Consider the following 15,547-nt stretch of genomic DNA (forward strand, 5'->3'; position numbering starts at 1 on the left):
GGGAAAACAAGAGACTGCAAAAAGCTGGGAATTAAATTCACACAACATAAAGCTTTACTGAAAACTAGGACATTACGATTTGTTTTCTTCTATGTTAGAGTTACACTTAAATAAACTGCTATATAAAATGTTACCATCACTAAAATTCACTAGTCAATGACACAGTGAATTTCAGTGATGATTTTAAATTCCAAAGACAGATTTTTGAGGCATTTGCCAACTGATGGGTGCTAATTTCATGTAATGTGTGTGTATTTGCAAAGCTGCTTGTGCCAATGAATGTGTGACAGTGAAGGGGTGTGAGTACGGGGCAGATAGACGATGAGTGTCTTGGTTATCAGCGAGTGGTCTGCCACTTATCAGCCTGACCTAATGCCTTTAGGGTATTGGCCTCCTCATAGTCTGTTTTTTCAGTTACTCCTGTTGCTGCTGTTGTTGTTGTTTTTTTAATGTAGTCTGAAAGTAGCCTTTGCTGTCATTTTTAATAAAGATGACAGGGAAAGTGCTGAGCATTACCATGGTACAGTATTTTGGCCAGGTCTCTTAGTATAAAAGCGGAACAGCAGACGTGAGGGAGCCATTCTCCCGTTATTAGGTTCACCATTGTGTTTATAAGCCTGTGCAGAGAAGAAGGTTGAGCCCCAGATGCACACACAGCTAAATTTCTTTTAGAGTCGGAGTCGTTTCACTGAATTTCCTTTTTGTAGACTCATCACAACTTCATCTTAGAAGTATCATAACACTGTGACACAATAAATGCGTGTTCACCGGTCAGAAATTTGGTACTCTGAGGAGTATGTTCTTTAAAAATGTTAGCGAGTTGCTACAGCAACAATAGCTAGTTATAAGCTAACATTATACCAGCTAACATTAGGTTCAAGTGTCCAAAAAAATCAAACTTTCCTTCTGATAAAGAATTTAATTATATTCTCACATCATGTTTCTTTGCTAATTACTCAAGACTGAAAACTTCTATGTTCATATGCTGATTTTTATGTTTCAACACTTTGACGGTGTCATCTTTGCCTCAAGATGGGACTTCACTAATCCGCGGGTGATGTCTCTGTGGTTACGTCCAACTTTTGTAGACAGTTTTTTAATATTATTTTATAATAGTTTCAGTTTACTAAAACATACAATATCAGTACCAAAACAGCTCCTTTTGTACTTCAGAATGAAGAATTTAGACATAATTTTAAAACCTCAAAAAAATTGTTGCTTTTATTTTAAGTACGCAAAATAGTCAAGTCACTGTTTTTAGTTTGGAAACAGAACAGCCACTGTCTAGCATTAAATACCAGTTAAAACATCAAATTTAGTGCTTGAAACAATCCTCTAACTCATTGGAGTGATTTAAAAAGCTCTGTACTGTACTGTACTTGCATTACATACAGTGTTACCTTTAACAACTAACTATTCAAAAAGTTTGCATTCATAGAAACTAAAATCAAGCCAGGTGCACACGTACTACCCAACGACATGGTCATGTTCCAAGCAGGTTCTAAACTATCATAATGTTAGTTTCAGACATATGCTACTTTTTTTTTATCAGAGCACATTGTGTTTAGCCTGTGTGTTTTTCAGTGGTGAAAAATCACAAAATAAACGCGTACGGTTAGGACTGATGATACCATCAAGCAGAGGTGTTGGCTCTGCAGTATCTCCAGCAAACAAACATAGCTTTTCTGTTATTCAACATATGCCTGCAACAAATGTGTCATCCGTGCCCACTCTTCCATCTGTGGATGTTACAGTACTGTGGGGTTTTTTTTCTTCTTATCTTAAGTCATGGGTGGTTGTTTTGCATTTAGAGCAGGGCCAGGTTTACCACACACTTCAGGATCACGTACCTCACGCCTACAAACATGCAAGGGATCACAATCCTCTTAAATACATACATATTTGAATGCTTATACACGCGCAGTTCTTTCCTTGTCCAACTCTGCTGCCTGCTCCCCTCTGTGCCCTCGGCTTTCTAAAATAAATCCAGTGTCATCTTTCCTCTGTCTGCTTCAACACGTCTCTGTTCTAATCCGCACAACTGCACACTTTCCACACTTTCCACATTTAAATATGCATCAATTTGATTATTTATATATTTTTAAAAAATGATCCCTTTCACTTTTTTTCAGTTTATGAGATCTTTTTAGACACTGTGCATAAACTCAAAGGAAAACATTGTGTCTCCATTACGTATTGTGTCTGGTACTGGTGCAGATTTTCTTGTCCACCAGCTCTGAATGACTGTTGGAAAAACAGAGCCTCACTATCTGCAACTCAGCTTATTATTTGTCAAAGACACTTGTGCACTGACCTCTTTCTCCAGTGCATCTCCCCGCAGCTCTGTCACGTCATCTCCCGTGGTGTTTGTAATTGCTCAAGTGACCCAGGGCTAAAAATGAATGAGTCAGTGATCTATGCCATTTAGAGTGTGTGCGGGAGACGGACAGACAGAATGGGAGAACTGACGGAGACAAAAATGATGGAGAGCCAGACACAAAAAGAGAGGGGATAAAAGAGCCGTGCAGTGTCCTTAGGCATGTATGTGACCCAGCCACGTCCTGCAGTAGAAAGTCACAGCAGCCACTATTCATCTATCTCAGTGCACTTAAAGTTTCTTATTTTTAAATGGACCACTGCTTTGCTACAGTAAATTTGAAAGGTTTTTGGCAACAATCCACCCTTCCTTTTTTTCCCATGCAACCCAAACTCAAGCATGAAAGTCCACTCCTGTGAGAAACTTTGCTCCAAATCTTCATGTATGCTCTTGTAGCTGCGCACTGTTGATGCCACGCACTCTTTAGGATACTTTTATCTTAGCATGTGTGTCCTCTTCTCCTTTTTCTCAGTGAATCATTTTCTCATACAGGCCTGATGTTGAGCTTTAAGTGTAATAGAGAGACACTGCCATTCATTCCTGTTCTCCAAAATATAGACTTCTTGCAAATTGTTTGCAAAATATTTCCTTCTGACTGAAAGTATTTGATATAAATTAATAGGTTCATCATGGAAAAGGGTATTTAATGAAGTTTTTGTTATAAATTTGTGTATAACTACAGCTATTTGCCATTTTAGCCCAAATTGACAAAGCTATTCCAAGGAACCTTTCTGACCATGTGCAAAAAAGGAAAGGCCTGTGCAAAACTAGCCTGGACTCTTATTATCTATTCTTCTCTCCCTTATTTTTTCCAAGACAAAATAGTGAGGCGACCTTCAACTTTTCAATGTGGAACAAGACAAGTGTTATCCTTATGATGTTCAGCAGATGGGATGTCTGGAACTCTATTAAAGAGCTTTCTGTCATCAATCTAGTGCTTGCAGATCAGATGTTTATTTCCTTGCCTATTATATATATCTCAGTCCTGGATCACTCCTTTTTGGGTAAACAGAGGTTTTCCATTCTCTTAAGCCCTGAGGTAACACAGGGTTTTTTCCCCCTGTTTTTAAAACAGTAATTCTCATTTATTTACTCGTGTGTTGTTGTTGATTGTCACAACATAGTCATAGGGGTGTTGACATTATTCTGTTTTCCTGTTTTTCTGTTTTCTGCTTGCTGAACGTAGAAAAAAACTATATATTCCCACTATGATGTCACTGCCCGTTCAATACCCCACTAATTCAAGCACATAGATCCATTGTGTCATTCCTGAAGAGGGTGTGTCTGTGGAATGACACTGTACACATACCCTCGCATGCTGTGAGAGGGGTTACGTGTCTCTGGTTTGAGGCGCAAATGGGAGTAGACGGTGACGTCAAAGTAGGTGCGATAATGAATCGCTCGTTAAGCATATGCTGAGTTTTCTGTTTCAACACTTTCACGGTGTCATCTTTGTCCTGTTTGCACACATGAGCCGCACACCCATTAACACTTCACTACAGAGCAGCTGGAGAACGGACCGACTTGTGCAAGGAATGCCAACTTATCAGTCACTTGTGTGAGCATGTGTTTTCACACCTGCAGTGAGGAAAACAGATGGATTACCTGACGTGATAAAAGAGTGTGTGGAAAAGGGGGTTGTGTGTGTGAGTGAAGATAAAACTGGTTTAGAGTGACACACTTCTAAAAGAGGAGTACTTTGGGAAGGAGATGGGGGTGATATGCAAGCCAAGAGCTGCTCTAAGAGTTTGAGTAGGCATGTGTTTGTATGTGTGTGTTTGTGTGTGTGTGAGAGAGAGATAGATATAGTCATGTACCATGACTGCAAACTACTTTGCAAGGTGACAAGGGCAATACCGTTGCCTTTTCTTGCATAAGGCAGATAGCCAAACTATCAAATTCCACAATCAAAGTTTGCACTTGTTTATCTTTCTGCCACTCCATGAGATTACAGCGGCGACATTTAGCCATTTAATTACTGTAGAAAATATGCCCAGCATGTCCTGTGTATTACCTTGGGTATCTGACCATTTAGATGCACAGATTACAACGTAACTGCACTGCAAACTTAATCTGTTTTATTGTGTTCTTATTTCTATACCATGTATGCAATTCATACATTGTGCATCAAATGGATATCAGTGACACTTGGATTATAACATGTAACAGAGAGAGTGAGTGGGAGAGAGAGACAGCCCATCCATAATGAATGGTCCTAGGAGTGTAAGGCTGATACTTGGACTGTGTCAGCGATATTGCTCTGGGGGAGGAAAATTCAGCATAATGACTTGTTCTTCCTCACAAAGTCCCTCGTGTTCACAAACAAAAATCCAGATTTTTTCATTATAAAGTCATTAGATGTAGCTCTTGGGTCAGTGAGTTGTCTGTTGCTTAACCCCCTTTTTTTGTAACCATCGACCCGGCAGCAGGCCCATTTTATAAGCAGCCTTCAAACAACTGTAACACCTATACCATTTGTGCTAGAGACAAAACTCAAAAGAAGAGAAAATGAGCTTTGTGAAGATATTCGGTGTATCATGGTAGCACAAAGCACTCACAAGGCACTGCTGTCTAAACAGTTAAAAAAATCAGCGCTTCCTAGATTTTACTGTGTTTCAGGTTACCGTAACTCCTCAACCAATTTGGGCTAGAGAGAACATTAAAATGGTTCCTGAAAGACGAGAATTATGACTCTATGATACTTATGAAGGGTTAAATTGGGAAATAAACTGCAGAAATCATACAAGATCAATAATTTGTCATTTTGTAGTGAGAAAGAATGTTTCAGTAATGTTTTAGGGACATGCTTTCTACACTATGCAAGCATGTATTTGTGCACGCTTGCGGTGCTCGCTCTTTTCTTGGACATCCTGTGCTCTTCCACATGGAAGATGATCGAGTACTGGCACCGACACCACTGACAGGTTAAATCTGTGGTAGTTTTATTTCAGAGGATGCTGATAATCAAGAAGATAAGAATTATAATGATAGGGACGTCATTCTTATGTGCATTGAGCAACTTCCTGAGGGGAATCCCCCCTGACCTTTGCATTTACACCAGACAAGATTATGGGACTGCTTAGTAGCTGCAGCGATGGGGCAGATATCCCTGATGATAAGCGTTAGTCATCACCTGGTGAACAATCACCTAGGAGACTAAGAAGCTCACCATGACGTCCCAGCAGGAAATGGTGTCACTGGTTAAGAAATACCTCTCAGCTATGAGTCAGTGGCGTTATTAGAGCAGGGGTATTCCCAGTGGCTCTGTGCAGTCTTTAAACAAAGGTTAATGTCTGTAGTTGTATGTTTGATGGCTCTGTATCCTGCAACATTTGTCGTTTACTGTTAATGATGTGCTAATTAGCCTGCCACCCATCATAATCAGCCACATAATAAATGAATGGCTCATTATAATTGTAATAGATGAAACTCGTGAGTAATTTAATATCAGCCAACAGTCTACGAGTAGCATGGACCCTATGGGGCTGACATACCTATGGAGTAGACGTGCGTTATGCTTTTTCACAGCTCATCTCCTTGGGTAATGGCTGAGCATGTTATCCCTAGAGCTGCGGAAGTCAAATGCAGCAGCATGCAAGGGAGAACAACGGAGGGATTGTGTGACTGTGTGTTGAACTATTTCTTTAAGAGCACATTTTGTGTTGGTGGACAGGGCACATGTAAGAATATAAGATGAATAACAGCATTATGTAATAATGTGCTAATTAGCCATATGCTCATGTTGCTCATGCTAGTTAGCCAAGTGGAGCTGGTAACGACTTGTTAAGGCAAGCTAGTCTCTACAAAGCTAATGTGTAAGGCTCATTCAGATAAAGAGAACTAAAAATGCTTCAGAATTACGCAGCTTATTTTATGTTGATGATCCAATCTTAAATTAATTAAGCGATTTTGTGATTGGGGTGATAAGATACTTTTATCTCTCCCTTAAACTCGTTTGGAATCATCGACTGTATAGAAAAAAATAAGGACATTTTTTGTCTGTCACCGTCTTAGATTTTAAAGTGTGATGTGGATCTGATGGTGAAAATCCAGAACATGTGAGTAACAAAGTAGGCCAGCTCTAATAGGTACGTTGGATTACTACCCTCATGGGCACTAGCAGGTACCATAATATACAAAATGATTATCTTATTCCATTTAATAAGTTTTTACTGTGGTAATTATCCAAGGGGAACATAAATTTCTTTTCACATTGACCTTTCTACAGCTGGATTTCTTTTTTTGAGCCACATTATTTGCTTCCTGCTGGCAAAAAAAAAAAGAATGCAGGTTGTATGCTCTGCTTTTCAGACCTGGAAGCTAAGCCCCACAAAGACATTATTTAAAAGTTTCATTAGGGTGGAAAATAAGTCCAGCATTTTATGCACATAAGATTGGGCAGATTAAGAAAAAACTGCACATCAAACTTCTTCTGTTTTATTTTATTCCTATACCATGTATGCAATTCCTACACTGCGCATCACGTGGATATCAGTGACACTTGGATTATAACATATAACGGAGAGAGTGAGTGGGAAAGAGACAGCCCATCCATAATGAATGGTCCTAGGAGTGTAAGGCTGATACTTGGGCTGTGTCAGCGGTATTGCTCTGGGGGAGGAAAACTCAGCGTAATGGCTTAGTCTTGCTCACAAAGTCCCCCAACCAAAAATCAAAAAAATTTTATTATAAAGACCTTCTTTTCTATACGGTCTATGTTAATAATTAAAACCATGTCTGGTATGAACCTAACTATGGATTTGGAGAATTACGAAACCAACCAGTGGACATGAGAGCCTGGTGCTGCAATGAAAAGTCATCAGCAAAACTAACATGTGACTAATGTGTGCATAAATCCTGTGTTTTCAGGAAGCATGGATAATTAGGTTTTATTCTGGAAACTTCCCTTACTTTTTTTTCACCATTGAACTTCGGAAATGTTGCTTGAATCTGTCAGTGGTAAAAATCTCAGTTTGCAAGATCAAATAACTTTTTTCACATACTGACTCTGATATTTGTTCTTTTCTCTTTCTCTAATTTTCTCTACAGTTTCGATGTGGACAATGGCACATCATCAGGTCGAAGCCCACTGGACCCAATGGCCAGCCCGGGCTCAGGCCTCATCCTGCAGGCCAATTTTGTCCACAGTCAACGGAGAGAGTCGTTCCTCTACCGCTCTGACAGCGACTATGACCTCTCGCCCAAGTCCATGTCGCGAAACTCCTCCATTGCCAGTGACATGTGAGTACATGGTATCTTCTGCTTCCATCCCAACTTTCATAAAATGAAAACTAATCCTGTTGAATCCTGATAAATGTCTTCTTCTTCAGCTTGAACTTGAGACCAGTAGATTTTAGGATTAGTGAGATAACTTTAGTTTTAAATCTGGGTTTGCAAAGTTATGTTGGTTTACTTCTAAAAGAGTTATATAAAGATGATAATTCAATCATAACTGGCATCAGAGCACATTAGGTTGGGTATAACAGATCACAGAAAACCATGACCAGCTGACCAACCCGTCCTCTAAAAAAATAGCAGCACAACTTTTTAGAAGATCCTGTGTTGCTCAGTGCAGGGATAGTGTGAGTGTCTCCAGTTTTCAGAGGAATCTGGATTCTCGGTCATGGTTCCAGCTGAAGGAATAAGGATAAACATGTCCTAAACACCTTTTGAATGCATATAAGAAACACCTTTTATATCATACACAGATGTAGTTGCAGAAATATCTTCTTCTACTTTAATGACAGGACAGAGTGTGCAGTCTTTCCTTTCTGGCTTTGCCTGCAGTATCTGTATTGCTTTGAGCCTGTATAATGTTCTTTTAATTCGTCATACTATTCATAGATTAAAGTTTATTCTTCATATGAAAAAATGTGCAGCTGTCCGTGTCTGCGATTTGTCATCTGGCGACAGCACCAAGCTTTTTACATGAACTTGCACACAGCTAAGCCCCAAAAATGTGGATTGACTTACTGTGTTTATAAGTAGTGTCAGGGTCACTGTGAAGGCTTAGCATTGTTGTGGCTGTTAGGCTTAGTGGAGCCATGTAACAGAAAGATGTCCCAGGTATTTTCAACTCGCCCTGTAATACAGTCCCCAGGTCTCAAAGCTTCCATCCTTTGGGCCTTATGGAACGTGTGCATGGCCTGCAGATGATTCTGGTGTCATATCTATTCTTGGCCGCATTCAGCAGCACAGAAAGGGCACTGTGTAACAAACCATTCACAAGCATCTGTCTATAGGTTTGTTTTCTCAGAGTTACTGGTTTGTGTCTCCTAAAGATAATGGGAAGGATTTGTGCTCTGAAATGTTTACTTTTGTGTCTTTGTTTTATCATTTATCTTTTATAAAATGATTTTACATTATCTTACAGCTGTAGCAAAGAACTCAGACTTCCCAGTAACACACAAATCAGCTGGTATCTCCAGGGTCAGAGTATATATTGATAGCTCTTTCCTATTTCCCACACAATGGTGCCTATCCAGTTACATGTACTGTACACTTTGTGCTACAGGAAATAAAAATATTGACAGAAAAGAGCACTTGGATCTGCCTGAAGGAAAGACAAATAGACAAAAGGATGAATAATAATGAGTTGCAGTAACCTTAGACCTTGTTCTTGCTGCTGCTTTTTGCTCTGTGGTTTTACACTAGTTACCATGTTTAAAAAAAAATCTGCATGTTTCTCTCTTTTACATCTTACAGGATGAAATTTGGAAGTACAATAAGAAAGCTTTATGGAATACTTAATAGCATAGCTTTATAAACATAAATCCAGGTCAAGTCAATGGAAGGAAATTATTTTCAGTGACCTCTAAAGTTCAGAATTCTCCAGAAATGTTAGGAAAACTCAAAATTCCATCCATCCATTATCTCCCGCTTATCTTTATTACGGTCACAGGGGGCTGGAGCCTATCCCAGCTTCTCTCAAAATAGAGGTAGGACAGGATGTATGCCCCCACCCCGTCGCACCCCTGCCTGTTACATTTAAACAACAGAAGTTGACTCAAAGTGCTTTTTTTTTGTGGAATTTGCAAATTGATGATGTTTTGCCTTATAAATCAAGATAGACTGCTTTCCCCTAAACTGCCTTTATAGGTTAAAACTACTGGTATCAGTATTGGTATTGCCATTACTGGCCTTGTATTTGCTATCAGATCGATACCAAAATTTGCAGTATTTACTGCACTGGTGCTGCCAGGTGTTTGCAGAGCAGAGCCGTGGGGTTGTTCAGCAAAGCTCTGTGACACTAATCATCACCTGAAGCTGTTTATGGTGTTCACATAACTTGGAGGTCAGCAGGTACTGACTCAAAGTTTACTGATTAAATTTATTTTACCTCGGTTGACTGAGAAATGCTTTTCTCTCCCTTAACAGTGTTCACTGAGGTGTCCTTAAGCAAGGCTCATAAACCCCAGCTCCAGGAGCAGCGTGTCTAGCAGCAATAAAAAAAATGGGGGCAATCAGTGGAGACAAGACAGAAATGTGCTTAGCTAACTTTTACCTGGATAAATAAAGTCAGTAAAAACATGAAAGAAGAACTTCATGATCCCTATAGGTGTAGTTAGGGGCAAAGAAATGGAAAGAAGAGGTGCAAAAACAGCTTCCATGTATTACATTATCCAGTACCATGAGAATAGGTTTGGTAGTTATTGCAAATGTCATTGAGCTACCTTACGTGTACAGTTACACAACAATAAAGCCCCTCAGTTCTCTCACTGAAGCCTGATACTGCCTTTAAACTATTGAACATTGTGAAGTATATGGCCTCCTCTGATTTGTGAACATAAAGACAAAGGCATGGAAATGAATCACCCTTCTGCTGCTGAATCTTTATCATTATACTGTGAGTCTGCGTCTAATATAAATCTCTCTCTGTTTCTTCCAGTCATGGTGACGACATGATTGTAACGCCCTTTGCACAGGTGAGCGGTTGCACCAGTTTTCATGTCTTGATGTCTTACATACTGCCATAATGTGACGTTCAATTCTGTCATGTCCCCCTCAGGTTCTTGCAAGCTTGAGAACTGTACGAAACAACTTTGGTGCATTAACTAACCTACAGCAAGACAGAACATCCAATAAGTAAGTTTGGAAGGCCGTAAAGCTTTACTGAAACAAAACCTTGCTGTAGTGAGAGGACTCTAATAATCAGTGTGACCAGCTTATGATATCTGATCACAGTCACCTTCTGGCTGAGTTGTTCTACTCTGCATGTGGCAGTAATTTGTCATTCACATCCTTCACCTGCCTGCACTGTCTCCAGTGCTCACACATAGTCGGGCTTTGCTCGCCCTCTGCTGGTTATATTCAGTACTACAACAACAGTGTGACTGGTTCAGGAACCCTACACCACAGAAACCAGCAAAAGGAGATTACGTTTCTTTACTTATTGTTATTTTTAAAGTTAATAACCCATGGTTTCGTGTGGCTCTTTGTTTCCCCTATGACAGAAGATCACCCATGTGTAACCCACCACCTATCACCAAGACCACCTTCACAGGTACGTAGACAGAAGAACGGCATGACTTGATGATCTTTGTCTACTGTGTGTACGCGTGTGTTTACATGAGTATGTATGTGATGATGGTTCACAGCACTTTGTAAAGCAGTATTTACCTCACTTTGGCACACAGGGATCTCTAGTGTGGAAGCAGACGATAAACAACGATAGTAAAATACAGATAATAACTTAAAATGTGTCATAAATGGCTCATTCATTGTCTATAAGCTGGTGATCAGTTCTGAGCAGAACTAAAAGATGAACCTTACCAGATTTGTTTGAGTAGTCTCATCCATACTTGAAACTTGGGATTAAATAGTTTATAGTAACAAAGAGGAAGTGCTATCATTATCATGGTGTCTTTATCAGTTTTAAGACGCTAATATGATAACAATGAAGGGCTGTCAAGTACACAAAAAGTTGTGCAATAAGCCTCCCCCCCAAAAAAAACACGAGCCACAATATAAATATGAACTGTATATTTCGCAGAGAATTGGTTCACAGCAACAATAATTAGACTGTCCGATAGTATGGTGGAGTGTTTGTTTTAATTTGGTAACACGTCTCTATTCTAAGAAGCACTCATGAGGCTGTAGCAACAGACATATCACTGTTCCCATAACAGATTAATAGGTTGTGTGTGTGTGTATATATATAGTAATACTTGTCTTGGATAACCTAATGTGTTGAACACATTGGACAGATACCCTGTACTGCACAGACTGTCTGGTCTGCTTTAAGTGTTTTTGTTGTGAGGAAGACATGGCACAGACAGTGTTAGCTGGCTAGAATAGACTTGCCCTTGACAGTCACTTTGCTTTTTAGCAGTGTCAATGGCTGCGACCTAGCTCGTATTTGCAGGAAAGACCAAATAACCTTCACCATTAATAAATAATTTCACTGTGCATTGCTCGGTAAAATGATCATGAGCGTGCGCACACAAACACATGGACATAGTCATGCGTAATAAAAGGACAAAAATATATATTGTTCTATATATTTATAATACTCATATATTAAGGGAGCCAAATTTTTGCTTTCTCTTGTATTTGTGGGCAATTCTTACAGATGTTAAAATCGAAATCTCGAGACTTACCAACCTGCTTATATATTAAGAACCACTGACATCGTGCTATATTTAGAAAATAATCTGGTGCACAGCCCTGCCATAAACTGGTGACAGCTGTGAGTCATGAGCATAATTATTTGAGACTATTGACTGATACTTGTAACGCAAAGGCTTATTGAGCCTGCAACAAGTCGCGTTGCAGAGAAAGACAATAAAGGGAGTATAATTAAAATTAAGTCAGTAAATCAGTCAAGGAGAAGATGCTGGTCAATAAAAGTGAGATTGCATGTAGGGCTCTTTGCCCCTTCCTCTGCTTGTCTTTCCATCTTTAGCTTCCTGCCCCTGCTTGCCAGAGTCGTGCTTTTTTCTTCTGTTATCAGAAATATGCATTAATAGTTCCTTGACCTTTTACCTGTTGTGGATGAGAATAGTTGCTGGTTAAAGTAAAGAGAGAAAGAGAGAGAGAGACAACGATTTCAATAATCTAAAACTGGTAAAGTAACAAGGCTAAAAATCAAAGTTTCAAGCAATGCAGGCAGGCAGTAATTTGCATAATCGATTCAAACGGTTATGGCAGCTTTTTAAACGTTTAGGCACTGAGGTGAGTTTAAAGAGATGCACGTGTCACTCGCATTCAGTAGACCTATGTTAGAATTATGTTTTTGGTTACATTAATTTTTTTTTTTTTAATTGCACGTGATGCCGCCTGAAGCTATTTTCAAAGCCGATGCTAAACTCAGCGTCACACGAGCTGTCCTTCCTCCCGAGCTCTGCGTTCTCCTTCCTTTTCCTCCTCGCTGCTCCTCGTCCTCTCTCCTCTTCTCATCGTCTCCCACTCCAACTTCACCGTCAAGCTGTTCCGGTACATAGTTTGGCTGCAGCCCTGCGTCTGTGCAGCAGAGTGGCCTCTCTGAGCGCCGGTGTCTGATGTCGCACTAAGCATGAGAAGAATGTCATTGACGTCAGTGCAGTTGCTGTCAGAAAGAGTAGCACCCCAGCCACTGACACCACACCAGGGAGAGAGACACCGAGAGAGAAAAGGAGACTGAGGGGAAGCGAAGCGAGAGACAAAAAAAGAGAGAGAGGGAGACAAAGAGGGGAAGGATGATCAGTGGAGAAGTGTGGGAGAGGAAGGGGACTAATGGAAGCAGGATGGGAAAGATTTGTCAAAGACAATGAAGCGGGATAGGGGTTCAGAGTATGAGGTCACAGAAAGGCATTGTTGTGCACAAAACAGACCCATATGGTAACAAAATTAGTGTGCATCTCTTCCAAATATAAAGCATGAGATATTAATATAATTTACTGATCTTGTCCTACTTGTGCAATTGAGAGCTATGAACTTGAAAACTTAATTGTGCACATTTATATCAGTAAAGCCAATATGAAGACAGAACAGTGTTTCCCAAAGGCTTTAAGGCACTTTAAACACTTCCTACAAATGTTAAGTTGATATGGCATCACGAAATTAAATTTAGTCCTCGTGTGTTTTAATCTGCCGCTGCCTTGTCTGTGTAACTGAATTATGGCTTTAGTGACCACACATCACAGATCACATTGCATCAAACCCCTGTGTGCTTTCCGAAATTAGTTAAGGCATCAATATTAATTGGCTTCTGACAAGGTGACATTTTCTGCTAACATAGGCTGACTTTGAGAGGGGCATGTCTTTGATTTCAAATGAAAAGAAAAGGATACCGTGGCACTGCGATGTCGGGCTCATCACGCTAAACCGCTGCCATCTTCACCATATGGTCTGCCATCTATTTGTTTATCTCTCTCTTTTGGTGTATTTGTATGCTGAGCACATATTGGCATGCATGCACACTCAGTATAGGGAGCTCCCAGCTCTGGCTTCTCACCTCCAGCAGTCCAGTCCATGTTTTGATGATCTCCCTTCCCCATCCACAGTGCGGTCCTCTCAGGCTTTAGGTACAGCTTGGGGAGAGCAGCACGTTTGGCTACCAGGGACGCTGAAGCAACAGCAGCCCACCCCCTATACACACACACACACACACACAGCATCCATAGGAAACACTGTCCAGCGTACACACACAGCACTGGATTATACCCTTTGCTTCCCGGATACCATGGATGTTTTCATTGGCAGAGAGGCTAAGGAGACAAAATCATGATGTGTTATGGTTAGCATTTCGTCTGGTGTGAGTGTGCATGTGTATGCATGTGTGCGTCTGTTGGTGTCCGTGTATTTGTATGTGTGTGTGTGTGTGAGATGTATTTCTTAACCATGTCAAGATGCTGTGAACGATCTTGTGTTTGTTCCACCCTGGACAATACTGACATGGATCTTGCCTGGTTCTGAGCCTCTCACTGGATCCTCTTTTCCCTGATCCCTGTCTTCGCTCCATCCCTCCTATGGCAGACATGGGCCTGCTAAGCAGACTGTTGTTCATCTTGCTACATGACTGGAATTATACTTCTCTTATGAATCATAGAGTAAACCCTATACACCCAGATCACTGAGTAGAATATGTGTGCTGTGTATGGGTGATAGTGAGGAAGTCTGTTTTTCTGCTGTTGCTCCCTTTGCTCTGTGGTTTACGTCTCTATTCTCTGCCGATGTTTCCTTACTGTTAACGAGCATCTGGACACACTGAATTGACTCGGGGTGGCTGTTTGCCATCCATCTCTCACAGCCATACTCCCAGGGATTGTATCTGACCTAAAAGGAAGAAGCCGGGAACTGTGGGACTGCAGTGAAGGTTCCTTTTCTCCATGGGGAATCAATGAGCTTGGCTACAGCTGACCTGTGCTCATCTGTGGGTTAGGATACGGGACATAAAGGCCCTGCTCCCACGCCCCCCACCCCTACCCCCCTCTGCTGGCTCACCTGTCCAGTATGAAGAGTCACCCATGTGTCTACTCGGGGTATCCCAGCTTAGCTGTTTGTGGGGTGGGAGACCCCGGGCCTGGACCGTCCACTAGCCCTCTGAAGCGGGCTCTTACTGATCCCTTGCCCTCCTGTCTTGCCCCTGCAGAGGAGGCCTACCAGAAACTGGCCACTGAGACCCTGGAGGAGCTGGACTGGTGCCTGGACCAGCTGGAGACGCTACAGACGAGACACTCAGTCAGTGAGATGGCTTCAAACAAGGTAAGAAAAAAAAAGAAAAAAGTTGTTGTTGTGCTTTTTTTTATTCATGGCAATATATGTTATGAGTATTGATACTTTTTTGTTATGATTTCAGATTCATAGTTGCTGTAATGCTCTGTCTCTGTTATGTGGAAGTTGCTTCCTGGGTTTCACTTTAGTGTTTGTCTGCTTTGTTTTAATTTTGTGGCTTTTGAGTAAAATATAGTGCAGTGCTGATGCTGTGTGGGACATGCAGTACACTGTATGTGCTAAACTCTACTTAAAGTTAGACTTTTACAAATATTTACAGTATATACAGAGTTTCCTGCAGATTGAAAGTGATAAGAAGCTTAACTATTAAATGAAGCTTGACTGCTTAAAGGAACTGTGTTCAATGATTAACTTTTTATATTTTTTAAAAGAAATTGTGCAGCACACTTAATGGGAGTTGTCAGCTAACCCACACCTGTATTTTTACACGTCCATCTAAAAGAAAAAGAAATGTAA

The 15,547-nt window shown here is 40.6% G+C and overlaps 1 protein-coding gene across 10 annotated transcripts in view; it reads left to right on the forward strand.

Moving 5' to 3' along the window:
* pde4d (phosphodiesterase 4D, cAMP-specific) overlaps nucleotides 1-15,547 on the forward strand; it is a 197,396-nt gene that overhangs the window by 167,750 nt on the left and 14,099 nt on the right. For 6 of the 10 annotated variants that reach the window (XM_031750760.2, XM_039620673.1, XM_039620666.1 and 3 more), the window contains 5 exons: nucleotides 7,427-7,618; nucleotides 10,266-10,302; nucleotides 10,386-10,462; nucleotides 10,831-10,880; nucleotides 14,949-15,061. In XM_031750760.2, coding sequence (XP_031606620.2) covers nucleotides 7,427-7,618; nucleotides 10,266-10,302; nucleotides 10,386-10,462; nucleotides 10,831-10,880; nucleotides 14,949-15,061 — 469 coding nt within the window. Of the gene's footprint in view, nucleotides 1-5,609; nucleotides 5,663-5,954; nucleotides 6,058-6,334; nucleotides 6,436-7,426; nucleotides 7,619-10,265; nucleotides 10,303-10,385; nucleotides 10,463-10,830; nucleotides 10,881-14,895; nucleotides 15,062-15,547 lie in introns of those variants that run through there. The other 4 variants (XM_039620672.1, XM_039620671.1, XM_039620670.1 and 1 more) reach the window with 4 other exon arrangements.

The sequence above is a fragment of the Oreochromis aureus genome, linkage group 12, assembly GCF_013358895.1.
Source record: "Oreochromis aureus strain Israel breed Guangdong linkage group 12, ZZ_aureus, whole genome shotgun sequence".
NCBI lineage: Eukaryota > Metazoa > Chordata > Actinopteri > Cichliformes > Cichlidae > Oreochromis > Oreochromis aureus.